General features: G+C 29.5%; 1 protein-coding gene across 1 annotated transcript in view; it reads right to left on the bottom strand.

The window, feature by feature from the left end:
- Window positions 1-302: 302 nt before the first annotated feature.
- LOC131038121 (protein trichome birefringence-like 36) overlaps window positions 303-20,657 on the bottom strand; it is a 135,173-nt gene continuing 114,818 nt past the window's right edge. The window contains exons 3-7 of the mRNA XM_059214806.1: window positions 12,055-12,479; window positions 11,598-11,802; window positions 8,859-9,040; window positions 8,608-8,769; window positions 303-615 (exon numbers count right to left, since the gene is read on the bottom strand). Coding sequence (XP_059070789.1) covers window positions 303-615; window positions 8,608-8,769; window positions 8,859-9,040; window positions 11,598-11,802; window positions 12,055-12,479 — 1,287 coding nt within the window. The remainder of the gene's footprint in view (window positions 616-8,607; window positions 8,770-8,858; window positions 9,041-11,597; window positions 11,803-12,054; window positions 12,480-20,657) is intronic.

Genomic DNA, 20,657 nt, shown 5'->3' with positions numbered 1-20,657 from the left:
GTTAAAAAATAATGAATATAATATGCTATAAGATAATTAAAGTAATTTCAATAATATTTATGCATAAAAATGTATTAAAGGTATTGATAATGTATTACATAATTTTAAGTTAATATTCATATTTAGTTTGCACATGCAAAATCAATAGATTGATAAGTAACCTTTAAAATATATTCCATTTTTTATTTCTTGAAAAAACAATTTAATCAACCATCTTATAATAGAATCAACCCCATGGGAAAATATGAATAATGTGCAACTTACATATGGATCACAAATTTATGCAATCCTAAAATAAAGAATCAATTCATAACAAGAGAGGCATATAAAAGTTCATTCCAAGTATCTGGAACACCTGGTAAACACCAATGGCTACAATCTGAGGAAGATTGGAGATCACTATTTTGAGATCCAAGTATTAATTTCGTATAGATTGAAGGGTGCCCATCAATTCTATATGAAGACAATAGTGATATGTCTAGCAAACGTACAGGATATCTTGTCTTTTTTATGACGCGTTTAACTATACCCACTTGAGGTGCTATTGGAGGAAAATGCGCTTTCTTCTTGTCGGGTTCTACTTTATTGTAACAATTATGTCTATCTGATCCAATGCTGCAATTAACTCCAATTAAATTAGAAAAAAAACTTAATTTTGATTTTTTATATTCCATAAATTAATAAATAATATTTATTTCAACAACAATATTCTATATAAATGTTTGAATTGTACAAAACAAAAGTATTACAAATTCTCATAAGAAAAATTTCATACCAAATTAATACAATCATATAACTACCAACTATAATTAAGAGGGTATAATTAGAAGGCCTATACCTTAATCATGTTCATGTTCTTATAGATAGTATTTTTCAATTATATATTGAAAATAGTCATTTTTTAATTGAAATATGATATTAAAAGATTATGAAAATTATGAAATTAGTGGTGCTAGGTGGATAATTAGTTTAAAAGTAGCTAACTTTTAATTTGATTAGTTATTTTTAAGTAGCTTATGAAAAGATTGAATCTTAGTATATGCACATGTTAAAAGATTATGAAATCAAGATGTTATGTAGTAATTAGTTTAAAATTAAAGAATTTTATTAATATTTATTAATAGTTGTTAATATATGTAGAGTAATATAGGTATATTTGTTAATATTGTAAATATATGTTATATGAGGCTATTAGATCTAAATTTTGTCTTTTAAAAAAATTGTATTACTGTTGATTTATCAAATTTTGATATATTTAGAGGGATATAAAATATAAAAAGTTATTTAAGAGTTATTAGAAAAAATAATCTATGCTAGCTTATTTTTTTGTTGATAATAAATTTGAACTAGAAAATCCTTGAGTTGTGAATTATTCTTAGATATTAGATTTAGTAAGATTTCAAATGAATAGTTTCAGACATTTTAGCTAGAAATTTCAAGAAAATTATAAGCTATTGTTTTTTTAAAATTTTAGTCACAAATTTTAGCAAAGGAAAAAATATTAAAGATAAGAGCAAATTAATATTCATATTTTTTTAAAAAGTAATATTGAATAAAATCAAAATCTCATTTAAAACCAATTTGTATATTTGTTTCAAAATGAAAATATAAAGAGAAAAATAGATGAATTGATAAAATTGAAGGATAATACATACATGAAATAGTATGATTAAAGTTCATAATTGATTGTCTATATATTTCCTCAAGTAATGTGGATATGTTTGTTAATATTGTAAATATATGTTATAAAAGGCTATTAGATCTAAATTTTGTCTATTTAAAGAAATTTTGTATTATAAAATAGAAATAACAAGCCCTAAACCCTAAACACTAATTAAGAGGGTATAATTAGATGACCTATACCTTAATCATCTTTATGTTCTTATAAATAGTATTTTTCAATTATATATTGAAAATAGTTTATTTTTAATGTAAATATGGTATTAAAAGATTATGAAAATTATGAAAGTAGTGATGCTAGGTGGATAATTAGGTTAAAAGTAGCTAACTTTTAATTCGATATAGTTATTTTTAAGTAGTTGAATCCTAGTATATGCACATGTTAAAAGATTATGAAATCATAATAGGTAGTAATTAGTTTATAATTCAAAAAAATATTTATTATGTGGTTATGTAGGTAGTTTGTGTGAAGAATTAATATTATATCTATTATATCTAGTTTAGTTTTATAATATTTTATATGAGAAGTCGTTAAATTTGTTTTAACAAAGATTTATATCATTTCTTTATATATAATTCATGGTTTATATTAATATTATATAATTTATATGTCTATAAATAAAATATTTTTGCTTAGTTTAGAGTTTTAAGTGCATAATTAAAGTTCATAATTCAATTGTCCATAAAGTAATGTAGGTATACTTGTTAATATTGTAAATATATGTTATAAGAGGCTATTAGATCTAAACTTTGTCTATTTAAACAAAATATGTATGGCAAAATAGAAATAACTTACCATTTTAGAGCGTTAGAGATATTTTTTTATCAAAAAGAAAATTTAAAGTTGTCTCAAATAACAATCGTTCTATCAAATTTTGACACACACACACACACACACACACACACACACACACACACACACACACACACACACACACACACACACACACACATATATATATATATATATATAAAGTTATTTTTAGAGTTATTAGAAAAAACAATCTATAGTAGCTTAATTTTTGTTGATAATAAATTTGAGCTAGTACATCCATGAGTTGTGAGTTATTCTTAGATATTAGATTTAGTAAGATTTTAAATGAATGGTTTCACACATTTTAGTTAGAAATTTCAAGAAAAATATAAACTATTATTTTTTATTTTTCTTTAGTCACAAACTTTAGCCAAGGAAGAAATATTAAATCATATTCAAATAAATTTTAAAAAACAAAAAAGAAGTAATATTGAATAAATATCAAAATGTCATTTAAAACCAATTTGTATATTTGTTTCAAAATGAAAATATAAAGAAAAAAATAGACAAAAGGATAAAATTGGAAGATAATACATACATGAAATATTTAGTATAATGTTTTATTAAAGTTTCCTCTTGTATGTCTTATGGGAGCTTCCTTTATATCTAATGAAAACTATTATGTAATTGAGAAGGGTTTTTGGTGGATTGTGCCTATGGGCTTCTTGTAATGGGTAGATAGGCTTGTGTTATTTGAGCAATACTGAAGGGTTTTCTTACTGGTTCTTTCCCTTCAGTGCTCTTTGAACCAGACACCCTGTAAAATACAAAAATTATTAATATAATTAAGTGGTTTATCTACTTTTATAAAATAATAATAATAATAATAGCTTATTTTTTACTTCTTATTTAATGATTTTTTATTATTAATAAAATTAAATAATTTTTTAGTATATGTTTGATGATATTCTATTATTAAATGAATTTTTAAACAAAATTCAAATAAAAAGATATTATTTCTTAAGCTCTTATTTAATTATTTTTATTTGAATGAAATAATTTTTTTATTTTTTTATTTTTATAAAATTTATATTCTTTACCTTTTGAATGTCCATATAAAAGAGATTATTAAGAGGTCAAGAAATTATCTTTCTCTTACTTTATAGCCTTTTAAATTTATAATACATCTTGTAGTGATGAGATTTCATTTGTTAAAATAATTAGAAATGAATCAAACAAGTGAGATCAAAGGGGTCGGAGTGGTTCCACTTTCATAAAAGGAGACTTGTAAAATAAACTAGGAAACCAAACTCATTGAAATGCAAGGTATTATAGAGCATAAGAGACTATAATGAAATCAAGAAAGTGCCTTAATGAGTTTTTGAAATAATTTCTAGGCCTTAGAGGAACATTAAACAATTATTTTATTGAATTCACCATTTGTCATAAGTGGCAAAGCCATTAAATATCAAGAGGTGAATTCTCCCACTACTAATAAAATTGACATCATATAATGGTGAATGATCAATGGACTATATGCAATGATAAAATATAATGGTTAATATGTAGATATCAATAACTTACCTAATGAAAGTATTAAAATTAAAGTTCAAAGGTTTTTTTTTGGTTGATCCTACTTTTTAGATATTTAGTTTTTTCATTTTTAGTTATGGAAGATTATATAAAAGGAAAATGAAATCATTTTACAATTTTATAATGTTAAATCAATTGAAATTTGGTAAACATGTCGTTTTAAGTGAAAGGAAGTGATGTTGCAAGATTTAGAAGGTACATATGTTATGATATTTATTGTAAATAAAAGTACAAATATATAAAATAACAAACTACTTTGAGAGGGTTACCTTCAATAATTAGATAATAATGTATGAATTCAATATTCAATGATATGTTGCTTGGGAAGAAACATATGATCCACTTTATTTAGAGGCTTAACTATGTAGGAACAAACCCCACATCTTAATTAAGAGGGATGAGTGTCTTAAATATGATTGATGTTAAAAGATCACAAGTGTTTAACCTTATTGTATTTAAAAAGAGAGAATACTAGGAACCTAGTATGCCCCTCCCCTTTAAAAAATAATTATCCTTAATGCTTAGAAAAATTGAATGATTTAATATAAATTGGTCATCTTCTCATGTTGCATCTTCAATTAAAATATTCTTTCACTTGATTAGGAACTTGTAGATAACTCCATTTCACAACAATTTCACCATTTTCTCAATAATTTCCTCAAGTTCTAAAATAAACTTTCATTTGCCTTCTAACTAGAGAAATTTTAACTGAATTAGAATATTCTCACCTATGAATTTTCTTAAACAAGATATATGGAAGATACGATGAATCTTGGAAGAGGTTGGAAGTTCCAAATTATAAGCTACACTTCCTATTCAATGAAAAATCTTATAATGGCCATAAAGTTTAGGTGAAGGCTTCATGTTCTTATGTTTCTTGAGGGAAATTATTTTATAAGGTTGTAATTAAATAAATACCCAACCTCTCTCTTCAAAATTCATCTCACTACAATATTGATCTACTTATTTCATTTTATTTTGAGCTATAACTAAATAATCCTTAAGGATTTGTAGCACTTATTTTTGGTGTTGAATATGATCCTCTACTACATGAGCTTCATATAACTCGTTCTCTAGGTTGTCATCTTGAGGATCAAGTGCTCTTCCAAGTGAAGGCCACCTTGAATCTTAGAGATCTTTAGAGATAGAGGACAATGTGGCGATTTTAGAGTTTTTAATCTATTCATGTGTTTTGATTTCTAACATCTAATGCAATGCTTCATTGGTGTGTTTGAAGTGTTTTCCCTCTTGCAGGTGGAAGACCACATTTCCAGGATAAAAATACCAACACAAATTTATGAAGAAATGTGTGGAACATTGAGTTCATGAGGCTTTGAAAAGTTGATGGGATAATACTTAGACAAAAAAGGGCATCACCAAGAGGTATAGTGTCCCTCTTTTTCTCTATAGATATTTTTATGTATATCCTCTTCCTTTATACAATTTTGATGATAACTAAAACATAAATCTAAATTGGAAAAAAATTGTACCAAACTTATCCTTAAGAGTGATCTTATTGAGTTTCATGTAATCAAGACACATTCTCTATGTCTCATTCCTTCTTTTTAACTATAATCACTAGAGATGAATATGACCTTTTACTAGGACAAATAATTCCTTAACCTATTATTTCTTTGACTAATTTTTCAAAATTTCCTTTTCTTATTAAGAATAGTGATAAGGTCCAATATTAGGAGGAATGCTTCTAGGTATTAATTTAATGGCATTATCATGATCTCTAATTGAGGTTTTCCCTTGGATTCTTGAAAATGAAAAATTTGTCAATGGTTTTGAATGATCTCTTGAAATAACGGATGCTGAATTTTCACATCTTGTGCTTCTACAAAGTTTACCTATGTCATTAGATTGTAAAAAAAAATATTTAAGTAATTTTTATCCTATAGAAGCTAATAATTTTATTTGGTCATAATTTTACTCCTATAAATTTTAAAAAATTTCATTACAACTAAAAGACACAAATAATTCTTAAAAAATTGAAGGACATTGTTTCCAATTGTTGAAGCCATTGTACTCCTAAAACTACTTATGGTCCTCCAATTAGAATAATAAAAATTTTAGAATATAGATGGTAATCTCCCATTGAAGGCTTTATATGATTGGATTTACCACCACATAAGAGTTATTTTCCATCAAATATCATGAATTGGAAGTTACAGACTAGATACACAAAATAATTAAGCTCATGAGCTAATCTTCTATCAATAAAGTTATGTGTCTTACCTATATCAATCGGCAATTCCACCTTTCTATTTTTTTTATATAACCAAAAACTTTAAGTTTTAATAGTATTATTTCTCTATTCAAGCATGTAAGAAGATATTAGCACTATCTTCTTCCTCTAAATTGTTATGCTTCAATTCCATATTTGGCTCCTTTACAGATACTTCTTCCTTTTCTTCAACTTCATTCTCAATTATCATTAGTTGCTTCTCATTATTAATATATTTATGACCTCTAGAATAACAATGTAGACCTTTTTCTCTTTTATCTACCTCTTGTTAAGGACAAAGATTAATTATTTATCTTAAGTTAAACAAGTTAGCCTCATTTCCTTTAATATAATTAGTTACATTTTAATCTTTCCATCCTACAGTTTAGCCCTATATTGATTCTTTTGCAGTGAGGTTTCATTTTTTGATATGTAATGCTTGTTACATTACTTTTTTGTCTATACAAGGTTTCAAAAAATGAAAATCGTGTTTGATTTTCAATTAAGTCCATTGATGTAGAGATGTAGCCTTTTTTAAAATGTCACATTTTAAGTTTGAATTGCCAACCTCATATGATCAACATTTTATTCTACTACATATCCTATTTGTTTTAAATCTATAAGTTGCGTAAAATAGCTCCCCTTCCATGGTTGCTCATAGTAGTGAGCTATTTGATCATGATTAAATTCTCTCTAACAAAGTAATTTCCCTTATTTTTCACTCATCATCCATTGGTACTAATGATAAGGTTCAAATTCCAAAGCTGTATCAATCATTGCATCATCAAATATATTGAGGAGTTTAAAATATTGTTCCATGAATCTTATCCATGAAGTTAATATGTACCATTGAACTTGTATATATCTATTATGGGCGAGTTTAAATTTGGACCTTGGAAAGATTGTCGTATTCCTTGATTTTGTTTATTAGGGTTGTACCCTTGATGGCTTTGTGGGCCCCTCAATTTTGACAATATTTTTTAAAGTTATCCAAACACTCATTTAAAGATGTTAAAAATAAGTCACATAATTTGTACTTAATAAAATGTGCCACTTGTTAACATTATTTTAGAATTATTCCCTCAATTTTAGGTGGTGGAAAATAAAGAGGGTCATTGAATTCCATCTTCATAGGAGAGGGAATGCTAAGATGGAGAGAAATAAAAATAAAAATTACTTAACTTTTGCAACTCCTTGAGAATCATGCCCCCATGTGGCTAACTTGGTAGCATTATGGTTTTGGATGAACATTCTCAAATAGAGATTGGAGATTTGAGTGAGGGTAGCTACAGTTTTCTTTTTAGCAGGAGGTAAGGAGACGTGTCTTTAGAGTTGTTTTGTTTTATAGACTTGTTAGAAGATTGCACATATTCTTAGAGCTTGGGATTCATTTTTCTCTAGAGAAAAATAAGTTTTTTTTCTATAAACATTTTTCTTATGTAGTTTGTTCTTGCAAGAGAAATTCCATTTTGTATGGGAAGCTTTGCCAATATCCTTATAAAATCAATGCATATATAATATGCCTTATGTGTTGAATCAACCAAATCCATTATGAAATGATTCATGTTATTGATTGAAATAATTAAGTTTGATTTGTCTATGTTTTGTTGTTGAAATAAATGTATATGTGGTCCATATTAGTGTTATTACAAGATTACAATTTTCATTCATTCGACTCCCTAATGTTGACTACATTATTTACAATAGATAATATTAAGAAAATAAATAGTAGAAATAATTATTTTCCATTTTTATGTAATTGTCTACATTTGAATATAATACTAAGATTAATATATCTAATCATTATCATTACGTACCAATTTTCCTAAAAGCTACATTACCCCTCTTCTTCGATTTATATTTTAAGTATAGAAAACCTTTATGTATTTATTTAATTTGTAAAAATATATTTGTTAAATTTATATATTCACCGTATTAATATTGTAGACTATATAATATACTAATAATTTAAACTATTCCATATTAAATAACTTTGTGTTTGAAGCTACTCTCTAGTTGATGTTTATCTTCAATCTATAAACCAATTTATATGTTGAGAATGCAGTTTCTGGATTCAATTATGTTGAAGATTTTTGTATCAATGTTTTGGATCACACTCTGTGATCTATCATTAGAATGAAGAGAGCCAAAAGAATCAAAAAATTGATTGCGGAGTGTGATCCATTGATGCAAAAATGTTGAACACGATTGAATTCACAAACGACATTTGTAGAATCTCTTAATATCAACCTATATGTTATACCAATGTGCTTAACCTGATATCTATTTCTTTAGGAGATTGCTTCATAGTAAGGGAAAACATGTCTGAACAAGGTGAAGAAAAGCTTACTCAATGTGTTTAGGTGACATGGTACGAAAGAAGACCATATTCTTTCTGGGATCCAGGTTTGCAGAAACCCAGTTGGACCAAGTGATTAATGCCCTCCTGTAAGCCTTCATAGGATCACTGGTTGCCTTGTACACGCGTCCGTCTACCTTGATCTGGTCCCAACTGTTCGATCATAACAGAGACAATATCGTCGTTAAAAAATATCAGTTGGAAAACCAATAAGTAGTAAGGGAAATCTTATGATTACTTACGATCTCAAGCTGCCTTCATGGTTCCACCAGTGGGAGGTTTCAAAAATCAAGATATCTACATTCTTCCATCGTTTTCCATACTTTTTTATGCTATCAAGATCCAAAACGTTCTTTCCACTCTTACTACCCTTTATTTCAACCAAAAGTGGATCCCAGAAAAAATCTATTGAAGCTTTGTATTCCTGCAATCAGAACCACAATGATATGTTACAAGCAGCCAAGAGGCTAGCAATTTCATCAATGATGGTTATGTCAATAGTAAAATATGTTTATTTATCTATTAATAAAATATTTTTTAAGAAAATTAAAGATCTACAAAAATATATGTTAATCTATTGATCAATATAGCCTTTTGTTCTTCACTGAAATTAAAGCTCAACAAAATCATATGCACGATAACAGTACATTCTAAGTTTTGATTTGTTTAAGTGATTTATCTGAAATCATATTAGTTTTTTCAATAAGATTCATTTATTAGTGTGATTTCAGAAACAATCTATTAAAGAGTAGATTCTGTAATGCCTCTGTATTGTTTAAAGATAAATATTCTATTTTTCACTGAAATTAAAGTTCAACAAATTCATAGGTATTATAACAGTATATTCTAAGTTTTGATTTGTTTAGGTGGTTCATGCGAAAGCATTTTTTTTCAGTAAAATCCATCTATTAGTATGATTTCAGAGACAATCTATTAAAGAGGAGATCCCGCTTAAAGCTCAACAAAATCATACATACAATAACAATACATTTCTAAATTTTGATTTGTTTAGATGATTCATTTAAAATCATATTAGTTTTTTCAATAAGACTCATTTTGGTATGGTTGTGCATGTGAAAGAATGGAAGAAAAATGAGAACAGTGAAATGAGGGCTGTGTGTGGGAAGGAGGCAGTCTTATACTAAGTGTAGCAGAAGGAAGATAGTATAAGGAGAAAGCTGCAGTTTGTGACTACACTGTATGTGGAGAAACTTCCAGCATACGTTCGAAGGCATCTTAAAAATAGAGGACAATTGATGCTGTAGCGTGGAGACATGTTAAAGAACAGAGTAGAGTTTCATTTGATGAAGGAAATTTAGAATTATAACTCATCTTTTTATTTCATCAAATCAAGGTATGCGCTTGTGGCCTTTTTTGTTAAGGAAACTTGATGTTAATTTCTGTTAAATAAAATGGAGTGATAAGTGATTAGATTAATTTATTTAATAAGGAAAAATTATATATTATTCTAAAGTTTGAAGGTTATGAATTTCATGTATGGCAAGTTAAAGTGCAATTGGTTTTGATAGGAAAAGATCTTTGGTATATTATTAATGAAACTATTAAAAAATCAGAAGATGCCGAGGAAGCATTAAAATGGCAGCAAAAGATCCTAGAATTACAACAGTGATTGGTCTTGGGTTATCTAATATATACTTACATCATATTGATTTGACAAAAACCTCAAACTAAATATGGCAAAGCTTTAATTCTTTATTTGGTTCAGAGGCTTTGAGTGCTAAAATGGGAATGAAGCAAAAACTATTTGGTTTGAAAATGAAAGAGGGTGAAAGTATTGCTCAGCATATTAGTACATTTCATTCTCTTCTTAATAAAATGTACAGTTGATGATGATGATGCCAAAGCCATTTTATTGAATAATACGCCTTCAAGTTTTGACAATATTGTATTTACTTTAAACAAATTGAATCCAAGTCCAGGCTTAGAAAATGTGATATCTTACTTAACTGATGAAGAGAAAAGGGTCATTAAAACTCATTCAATTACTGAGGAAACTGCTTTGTTTGTCAAAAGGAAGACTAATGTTTCAACACGAAAGAATAATTTCAAATGCTTCTATTGGAATAAAAAAAGTCACATTCTAATGAATTGCATTCAGCGTGCTAGAGATCTTATTGATTGAAAGATAAAAATAGATAATGCTTTAATTGCTAGTGAAATTGAGGGAGAAATCTGTAATGTTGCAATGTGCAATCAAGAATCTCCTCACAATGACCATGAAGATGTATATCTTCTCTAAGAATTAAAGGAGTATTGTTGGAGGTTGGTGGAAATGGAGGCTGGAGGATATTTGTCATCTCGAGCTAGCTTCTCGTGCGGGGATGATGCATTGCATGAAAAACACCTTTTTATCGCTAGTCCTTACAAGAGCAAGAGAGGGCATGCAGTGGTATGTCGGTTTTTGTGGATTGTTGAATCCACAAAACTGGTGAGTTGTTGGTCTGTGGATGGTTGAATCCGCAAACTAATTATGGATAGTTGTGTGTTGGATGATCAATATATTTACCTAGACATAAGGAGTTTGGATTGATGCTACTGCAATGTTGGGTATCAGAACATTTACCTAGACCAAGGATTTTAGGTTGATGCTGATAAAGAGTTGCAGATTTAAGACATTTGCGTAGATCAAGAAGTTTAAGCTGATACTAATGAAGAGCTGGAGATTCCAAACATTTGCCTAGATTGGGAAGTTTAGGCTAATGCTGTTACAATTTTTTCTTGTTTTTCTTCATAATGTAAATCTTAAAGATAGGTTGTTAGTAATTTACTTTAAATAATCTTTAATTTACAATTCGATTAATTGGAAAATTCATTCATTGTCAATCTATTGAAATAAGATGAAAATCTTCAATATTTGATTATTTGCAAAGTAAATCTCATTTTCTTCAACAAAATCCAAACTCAGAATGTTCTGTTTAACCCAAAATCAAAGGAAAAAAAAAGACTAAAAAGAAACTTACTGGAATTTTGAATTGTCTGACAGGAACATTGAAAGCAGCCATAGGTTGAAGACGACGTTTAGAAGAAATTGCAGACTGAGTATTTTGCTTAACGAATGGATAGAGAAGGCAGGTAAGGGACTCCCACTGGCTTTGGCTTATTGAGTCACCAACAAACATCAACCTCTTTCCCCTGAGCCTCTGCAGCATATCGGTGGCATTGAATCTGTAGAATGCATACAAATCTTCAATCTAAGGCAAATATACAAATTCTTGGGAATTTGAATTGAATCTTAATGGTCTTAATATGATTTAAGGAAATCACATACATTAAGTAACATATTAAGTTTTAATTCTTTTAAGTCTAGAATTCAAAACTTAATGTTTGATTTTCTTATGTTTCTCTCCATTCAAGATGAGAAAGTAAGTAAATACCAAGAACAAAGAAAAAAATGGAGAGAAATACAGAGTCTCTTACCTGGGCATATTACAAGCATGTGGTTTCCATCTCCATTTCTCATAATCGCCATCTGGTCTCCCATTCTTTCTACAGCTTGACTTATAATTAACATAAGGGCATTGCCCATCTGTGTAAAGAGGATAGGAGTTATCTTTGACCCATGATCCCTTGAACAAATTACATTTCCTTGGTGCTGTATTACTTAAACTTGCACCAAACAGATTTGATTGATTGAAGACTTGAAGCAATTTGTGAATGCCTCCATCTCCCAAATCAAAGCTTGAAAGATTACCAGATGGGTAAGCTTCAAAATCTTCATAAGCACTAGTATAGACTGTAAGCAGGGAGCAGAGAGATAGTAACAGTAGAACAGAGATCTTGTTGACGCCCTGCAGATTCATCATTTTCTTCTGTTGGATCCACCTCTGAACAAGGGCCTGAACCTGGATTTGGCAGTGCAATGGCCACATTTATAGGACTATTTTGGAAGAAAAATGGTTGGACGAAGATATACTTGATTTCTGGCCATACTTTGGGGGATGTAAGTTAGGATATGGAAGATTGTTTTTACAGCTGCTGAGTTGTCTAGACAGGTGTATAGATTGACTCTTTCCTAGATTTATCTCTCTTTATTAGTAAAATTTGATTCTTTCGTAGCTGATGAAGTTTCATATTAAGGAAGGGCATATGTTGACTCGCTCCCTGGTTCAAAGATGCAACCTCCTGCTTATATTGTGCAACAGCACAGATTGATTCAATGCAAATGTCATATTTGCTTTAGGATCGTAATCTTCTAAGAACCTGCATTTTGCTCTTATCTTAAGAAAACCCCAAATGAATTCATGACAAATATTGGAAATGTGGATCGAGATTTCAAAGAGAAGTCTTGTTCTGAGAGCGGACTGAACGGAAAACTCTGATATAAAATAAAAGATAATGCTTTCATGATCATTCTTCAATCTCGCTATGGAATTCCGCTTGCAGCAAAGTTGCAGAGTTGGAGGGGAGGTTGCTAAGTACAGAATATAATTTGTTATTAGAACAGTTGTTAAAATATAATTTGTATACAATCTAAATGATCTGGACATTTTTTATAATTAAGAATTTTTATTACTTCTAATCTTTATATCCAACATATCCAATAATCGTCCTTAGAAGATTGAATAGGTGTCTACAATATAAATTTTGTCATTATAAAATATTTTTTTTTATTGTATAAGTTTGAATCAGATGTCTACAATATAGATTTTGTCATTATAACAATACATTTTGTGACTAGTAATATTTGCAATCGTCTCACAGTTATTAGTTTTAGCTAATGATTAAAAACATTGAACATTTGTATCAATTAGAATGTAGTATTTTATTTATTTAATTAGAACATCATATTTCTTAAGTATTTAAATTGTGAAAATTAATTTTTATTTATTTGATGGGTCAAAATAATTAGATTTGTATACGCAATTCTATCCTTAGGATCCACCAATACATAAATACACCATAAATAACAATAATTAATTATACTATATTATAATACTAATTAATATGAATTATAATTATGATTATTAATTAAACTATTTTAGATTTATTATCTATTGTAAAAAAATTATTTTTTATTATATTTATTAATTTTATTTTTAATATATTTCTAAATTTTATAAAATAATCATTAAATATTTTTATTATTATGAATTAAATTTTTATATCTATATTTTAAATTCTAGTAATCAAATATTCTAAACTTACATAAATATGTTATTTTTTAAATTTTTTTTAAATGAATACAAATGTTAAATCAAACATTTAAAATATTTGTAAGTACAAAATTTGTTTTTATTATGTATTGCTTTTATTTCAACTTTTATATACATTATTACAACATTAATATGTAAATTAAATTATATTTAAAATTATACTTAAAATAAATTTATAAATATAATTTGAATGATAAATTAGTAACAAATGTTTTTCACATATAATAGTCTTTGGACTAACTATTTTCTATTTTTTATTTTTCAAAACTCTATGTTGCTGTAGGTGACAGAAATTCAGTGTCTTTGGTGGTTCTGTGAATCACATATTGTTTTCAGGGGAGATTTGAAAATGATTACAGGAATAAGGAAAAAGCTGACTGCTCTGAAATAAATAAAAGATCTTGCTCTAGTTTTATTGTACATTTCTTTGACTGTTAATGTCCTCTTTTTTTAAAGTATTTTGTTTTTGTGAAGCAGGGTATTTTCAGATTTTTAACTGCAGGTTCAGATCTTCTGAACCTAATTTGCAGCAATTTGACTGTTTGTGGAAAAAAAATTTAATATTTGGATTGTATTTTATAATTTTAAAAGTTATTAGTTCATATAATTTGATTTTTTATATTTTTATGTTGATAATGATATCAAAATGTTCAAAACAAAAATTCAATTTTGAAACAATTTGATACACAAATGACAGGTAAATGCATGCATGTTTCAATTTCTTTATGATATTATTTTATTACTAGGAATAAAATAGAATCATTGCCACTTGTCTCTAAATATATGAAACTGTTACATTTTTAATGAAAGTGAAAGAGTGGAGCATTATTCAACTCTATATCGTTCTTGACAATTAAATTAATTTTATTTTTTTTAAATGTCAATTATTATTACGCCCAGAGGCGTCCTACAGCCGTAGCAGGGGGGAGTGAAAGCATCTGTGTATACAGTAAAGAAAACTGAAAAACTGATGACGGACATGCATTGTAACTATTCCAGCAGAGGGAGTGAAACATAGTGGAAAATTGAACCCAACATAAGAAGAGTCTATCGTTACATTTTAATCGCTGCCATTAATCGCTACATTGCATCTCCTGTTAGTTACTACTACAATTTAATCGCTATAAAGGAGGAAGTGGAGAATATTAAATGCATGCATTCTTCAGGTGTTTCAGCTACACAACTCTTCACTCATAGTCCCTTTATTAGAGAGGAATCTTGTTGTATTTCTCCATCCATGGTCACACTACGAGGCCATCCTTCAAATGGTATGTTGCTTTGGTAGCATTTCCTTCATTCTTCATTTTGGTTTTCTTTCTGTTTTGGCTGCATTATCGATTCCATTAAAGCTGATGAATTTGTTTTACCATTCCATATGACGAATTGCCATCTGTTTATTAGGTTAGGGTTAAAGGATTTTTTAAATCTTATCCCACCATTTCTAGAAGCTCCATCTCTTGTAACTGTTGAAGATATAGCTGCGATAGAGATCATCTATGCAGTGTTCCTGAATTATTTCGTCTAGTCTCGACTATTTAGCTTTCGTTCTCTTCTTGCCTTGTTTTCTGTCGGCGACCCTTCATATTGCTACGACTGTCAGTGAAGGTGATCATCTGGTGCCTATCATCTCTAAGTTGGATTCAACTAAGGAAATGTTTCAAACTCTAAAGGATCTTTATGAATTCAACAATACCAGCAGAGCTTTAGCTCTTAGGCATCAACTGCTGCATGTGAAAATGTCTAGAGGTGATTCTGTTACTTCTTATTTCATGAAGATTTCTGAGTAAAAGATCAGCTCAGTGCAATTGGAGATACTTTTGTTGATAACGACTTGGTTATGTTGTCTATGAATGGACTTCCCATCTCTTGGGAATCCTTCATTCAAGGCATTAGTGGAAGAGATGATCTTTCTAAATTTGATAGGTTGAGGGCAGATTGCATTCAGGAAGTATGTAGACAAGGAGCAAGAGGTTATGGTTCCAAATCTCATCATGAAGATGATCATGTGCTTGCTTCCCATGCATCTAAGGGGACAGGAAAGAAAGGTAAGTTCAAAAGATTCAAAGACAAGAATGATGAGTTAGCCCCTGTTGCCAAGAAAAAGTGGAAGGACCTTTCTGCAATTTAGTGTTTCAGGTGTGACAAATTTGGTCACTTTGCCAGAGATTGTGTTTCAAAATCGAAGCCTCAAGCAGCTACTACAAATGTTGAGAATCCTTCTCCTCAAAGAGAAGTGAAAATTCTGAAGGATTCTTATTTATTTATGCACTTTCTAGTAATGTTCCTACTAACTGTGATACATGGTTGATAAATAGTGGAGCATCTCGTCACATCACTAGTTTTCGTGAGCACCTTTCAAACTTGAAAGAAAAAGACTCTCATCTTCAAGTTATAATTGGTGATGATGCTTCCTATCCTATGAAGGGTGCTGGTTATACTTCTTTTTAGTTGGACTCTGGTATTCCTCTTCATTTAAGTGATGTCATATTTGTTCCTATTATTAAGAGGAATTTGATTTCTATTTCCGCATTAGAAGACAAAGGTTATCATGTTGCTTTTGTTGATGGAAAAGTACTTGTATGGAAGAAGAACTCTAGTATTCAATCAACTCATATTATTGGTGTTCGTCATGATAGCCTTTACAAGCTTTCAGCTCATCCTATTCAAGTCTTAGCTCATGATTCTTCAAGTTCAAGTGAGTTGTGGCATAAAAGATTTGGTCATTTGAATTTCAAAACTTTGTTTTCAATGGAGAAGGTTGTCATTGGTCTTCCTAAGTTGAATCAAAATCATGAAGGTGTTTGCAAGGGGTGTGCTCTAGGTAAGAACATTAAGAGCACCTTTCATATTAGTGAAATTAGGGCAAAGAATGTTCTAGAATTAATTCATTTTGATTTATGTGGACCTATGTCAATTGCTTCTCTTAGTGGTTTTTGGTATTATGTCACCTTATTTGATGATTTTTATTGTAACTGTTGGATTTTCTTTCTGAAGTCTAAATAGTCTGATGAAGTGTTGTCCAAATTTAAAGAGTTCAAAGCTCTAGTTGAAAATCTATCTAGCAAGAAAATAAAAATTCTGAGATCTGATAATAGAGGAGAATATGTTTCTGGTGTTTTTTCATAACTTTTGTGTTGAAGCTGGGATTAAGAGGGAGTTATGTGTTCCTTATAAACCTCAACAAAATGGTGTGGCTTAAAGAAAGAATAGAACAATTGTTGAAGCAGCAAAGGCTATGATTTATAACCAAAGTCTTCAAACATTTATTTGGGCCGAGGCTTGCAGGACAGTAGTTCACATCCAGAATCGTAGACCTCATCAGATTCTAAACAACTTGACTCCAGAAGAAGCTTTTAGAAGTGTCGAACCATATGTAAGTTATTTCAGAATCTTTGGATGCCCTGTTTATATTCATGTTCCTAAAGAGAAAAGATCTAAATTAGAACCTTCAGGCAAGAAAGACATCTTTGTTGGTTATAGTGAATCTTCAAAAGCATATAGAATCTACATTCCAGGACAAAAACGGATTGAGATCAATAGGGATGTTTCTTTTGATGATGTAGCTTGCATGAAATTCAAAAAATCTAGCTTAGAATTTGATAAAGAAGATTTTGCGCATTCTCAAGATTTAGATTCAGCTGATCCAAATCCATCTTCAGACATTCAGAGGGAGTTTATAGATTTAGAAGATCATGTTGATTCAACTGATCCAATTGATTTAGTTGACTCTATAGTTATTGTAGACACTTAAAAATAATTATTTTAATTATTTTTTAATTCCTCACATAATTAATTAATTAATTAATTATGTTAATTAAAATTCTTCTCAATATTAATTAAATATAATTAATATTGTCACTATAGCACATGATTGATTTATTTATTTAATAAATCAATCCCTTTCTTTATTCTTCTAAAAAATCAAATACTCACAAATCTTCCTCTTAGCTAATTAATTTCAATTAATTAGTTAACCTACATGATTCCTACAAATCATCTTCTTAATTCATCATTAACCTAATAAATTCTTCTAGAAACTCCCTAAACTCACTTAACATTATTCTTTTAGTCAAATTCTCCTACAAATATAAATCCCACCTAACATTTCCTCTAATTCCCCTCCTAACGAGTCGTTAATGGCTAATCATCATGATTAGCCACAAAGTCAACTCTTTGTCTTTTCATCCAACCACTAGCTTTAAATGTTTTTTTTCTAGATGAATGTAAGATTTTCGAAATCTCACATTCCTCTAGGCATTTCCCTCTCCCAAGGAATTTTTAATTCCTTTTTATTCTTCTAATCCCCATAATATCCGTTTTTGGAGAATTTTTAATTCCTCCAATGCATCTTGTAGAGTGTGGAGAAACGAAATGCCTTTAAGACATATTTCTTGGTCTCCACACCCTTTCTTGGACCTTGTGTGACCTCACAAGTAAATATTAGCCCTTCATCTCGTATTCATCCTAGCCATCCGTTTTCCTCTCTTTTTCCTATAAAATAGGGTTCCATCCCTTCATTCAAAACATCTTGAAATTCAGTAAGCTTATGCTACCCTTTTGAGCTCATGAAATCATCTTGGCAACTTGATCATCTCATCCTTATCATTCATCCTTATCATTTGTGCACAATATTGGAGAGTCATCCACATCCAGCAATCAAAGGAGCACATCAAGTGGAGCATTGTCAAGGGGCGTCTTCACTTCATCAAGCTCAATCCGAAGGAGAAGGTAAAATAGCAAGGTGAAATGATCCTTTTATGATATTTTAGCATCCTACATGTTTATTTCGTTATGTTTTGATCAGTTTACCTTTCAAATCTATTTTTCCCTCTTCATTTTGGCACGCCCGTTGGGACTCACATCCCTGAGAACTAATGTTATTGTTTTTTTTAATGTTATTGTTTTTTTTAAGGTTTTTGTGAGTTGTGAGACGCAGGTTCCAGAATAGCGTGACTGCAGAAAAAAATAAAAAATAAAAAAATATATATATATATCTTTTTCGCAGGTTCCAGAATCGTGGCTCTGCATTTCTGCGCGATAGCTCCTCCTTATTCTGTTCTGTTTCTTTCTCTTTTTTTTCTGTTTCTGTTGCAGCACGATAACTCTGTTATCTGATTTGTTATTTGATTTGTTGTCTATTCTATTTTAGTATAATCTGTGTGAAAGTAGGAGAGTATGCTCTTATCTATATAGACAATCAGAAATCCAGACTTTTCACTTTTCTATTCTGTTTAGCACGACTGTATGCTCTGACCACAGGAAAGTGTGAAAATAGGAGAGTATGCTCTTGTCTATCTAGACAATCAGAAATCCGGACCTTTGACACTTTTCTATCTGTGTAGTGCTACTATTTGCTTTGTTAATCTGTCTGAAAATTTTAGGCGCTAACTGTAGTCTGCATTTTATTTATTTATTTCCTGTTATTTGCTCTGTTTAAATATAATCTGTCTGCTCGTAGGAAAGTGTGAAGGTAGAAGAGTATGTTCTTGTCTATCTAGACAATCAGAAATCCGGACCTTTGACATTTTTATTTTATTCTGTTTAGTGCGACAATTTGCTCTATTAAATCTAGGGTTTCTGTCTGCTCTGTTAAATCTAGGGTTTCTGTCTGCTCTGTTTAATTTAGGGTTTCTGTTCTGTTAAATTTAGGGTTTCTGTTCCGTTAAATCTAGGGTTTAAAAAAAAGAAGGGTTAAAAAAAAAAAAAAAAGTAAATTTTTTTCTATTTTTTCACTATATCTTCTTTATCTTGACTCCATTTCCCTTCAAACTTCACCATATTCTCTATATTGTCATTTTCCACATTTTCTTCCTTGGAGGCCTTATCTCTGTAAACACATAAAATTGTCATGTCTAATTAAATAAATATTTTATTTATTTAATTATCTAAGTTTAATTCTTCTATTAATTAAATAAATCTTTATTTATTTAATTAATTCATTTATCCTCTTCTAACCTTATTTCTCATTTAAATAAATACATTTATTTATTTAAATTATCCTTTTCTTATTTATTTAATTATCCTACTTCTTCTATTAATTAAATAAATCTTTATTTATTTAATTAATTCATTAACCTTTTCTACCCATGACACATGTCATTCATCTCTTAATTCATACACTACCTACCCCTTTTATTATTTTATTATTTCTTTTACCTACCCTCTAATCATAGCCGACCTCCTTTTACACCTCTCAATCTTATCCCTCCATTTCATATTATGTCTTCTATATAAGGAGATGCTTTCTTCATTATCAAACCCTAATGACTTGATCAATTGACTACACTGCGATCCTACTAGCAACTACATTCCGTTCTTTGTTGAGCTCTTGTGCACATAAAATCTGAGAGCAAATATATCAAGCAAGATCAATGGAGATAGGAAGAATGGAGATCAAAACCCTATTGGACATGTGATGGTATAATCTTTGTGATTTCATGTGTTTTGCATTGTCTTAGGTAATCTTCATATGTTATGGTGGATCTTTGTTGATTGTTAGGCTAGGGTTTTGTGGTTGAATCCATTTAGTCTTTCAATATTGTTATTATTGTTATCCATTTTCACCGTATACATTTTGGCACGCCCGGTGGGACTCTTGTCCTTTTTACATTTAACCTTTTGTTGTAGATTTTGTATTTGAAGTTGCAGATCTAGCATTTCTGACAACATTTTCGACATTTTCGCGTCTGCATACTTTCGGATCGCGTTTTTGATTTTCTGGCGCATCTGCGACAACTGGAATCGCGTCTGTGTTTTGGACAAAATTTTATTTTGCAGGTTTCCGAAAGGCGCGTCTGTGTTACGGAAACGCGTCTGTGTCATTTTTATCCGCGTCTGTGGTTTTTATCCGCGTCTGTGTCTCACAGA

The sequence above is a fragment of the Cryptomeria japonica genome, chromosome 11 (genome assembly GCF_030272615.1).
Source record: "Cryptomeria japonica chromosome 11, Sugi_1.0, whole genome shotgun sequence".
In the NCBI taxonomy this organism is placed as follows: domain Eukaryota; kingdom Viridiplantae; phylum Streptophyta; class Pinopsida; order Cupressales; family Cupressaceae; genus Cryptomeria; species Cryptomeria japonica.
Note: the sequence above shows the minus strand (reverse complement) of the source record. Positions and strands in the feature narration are given on the sequence as shown.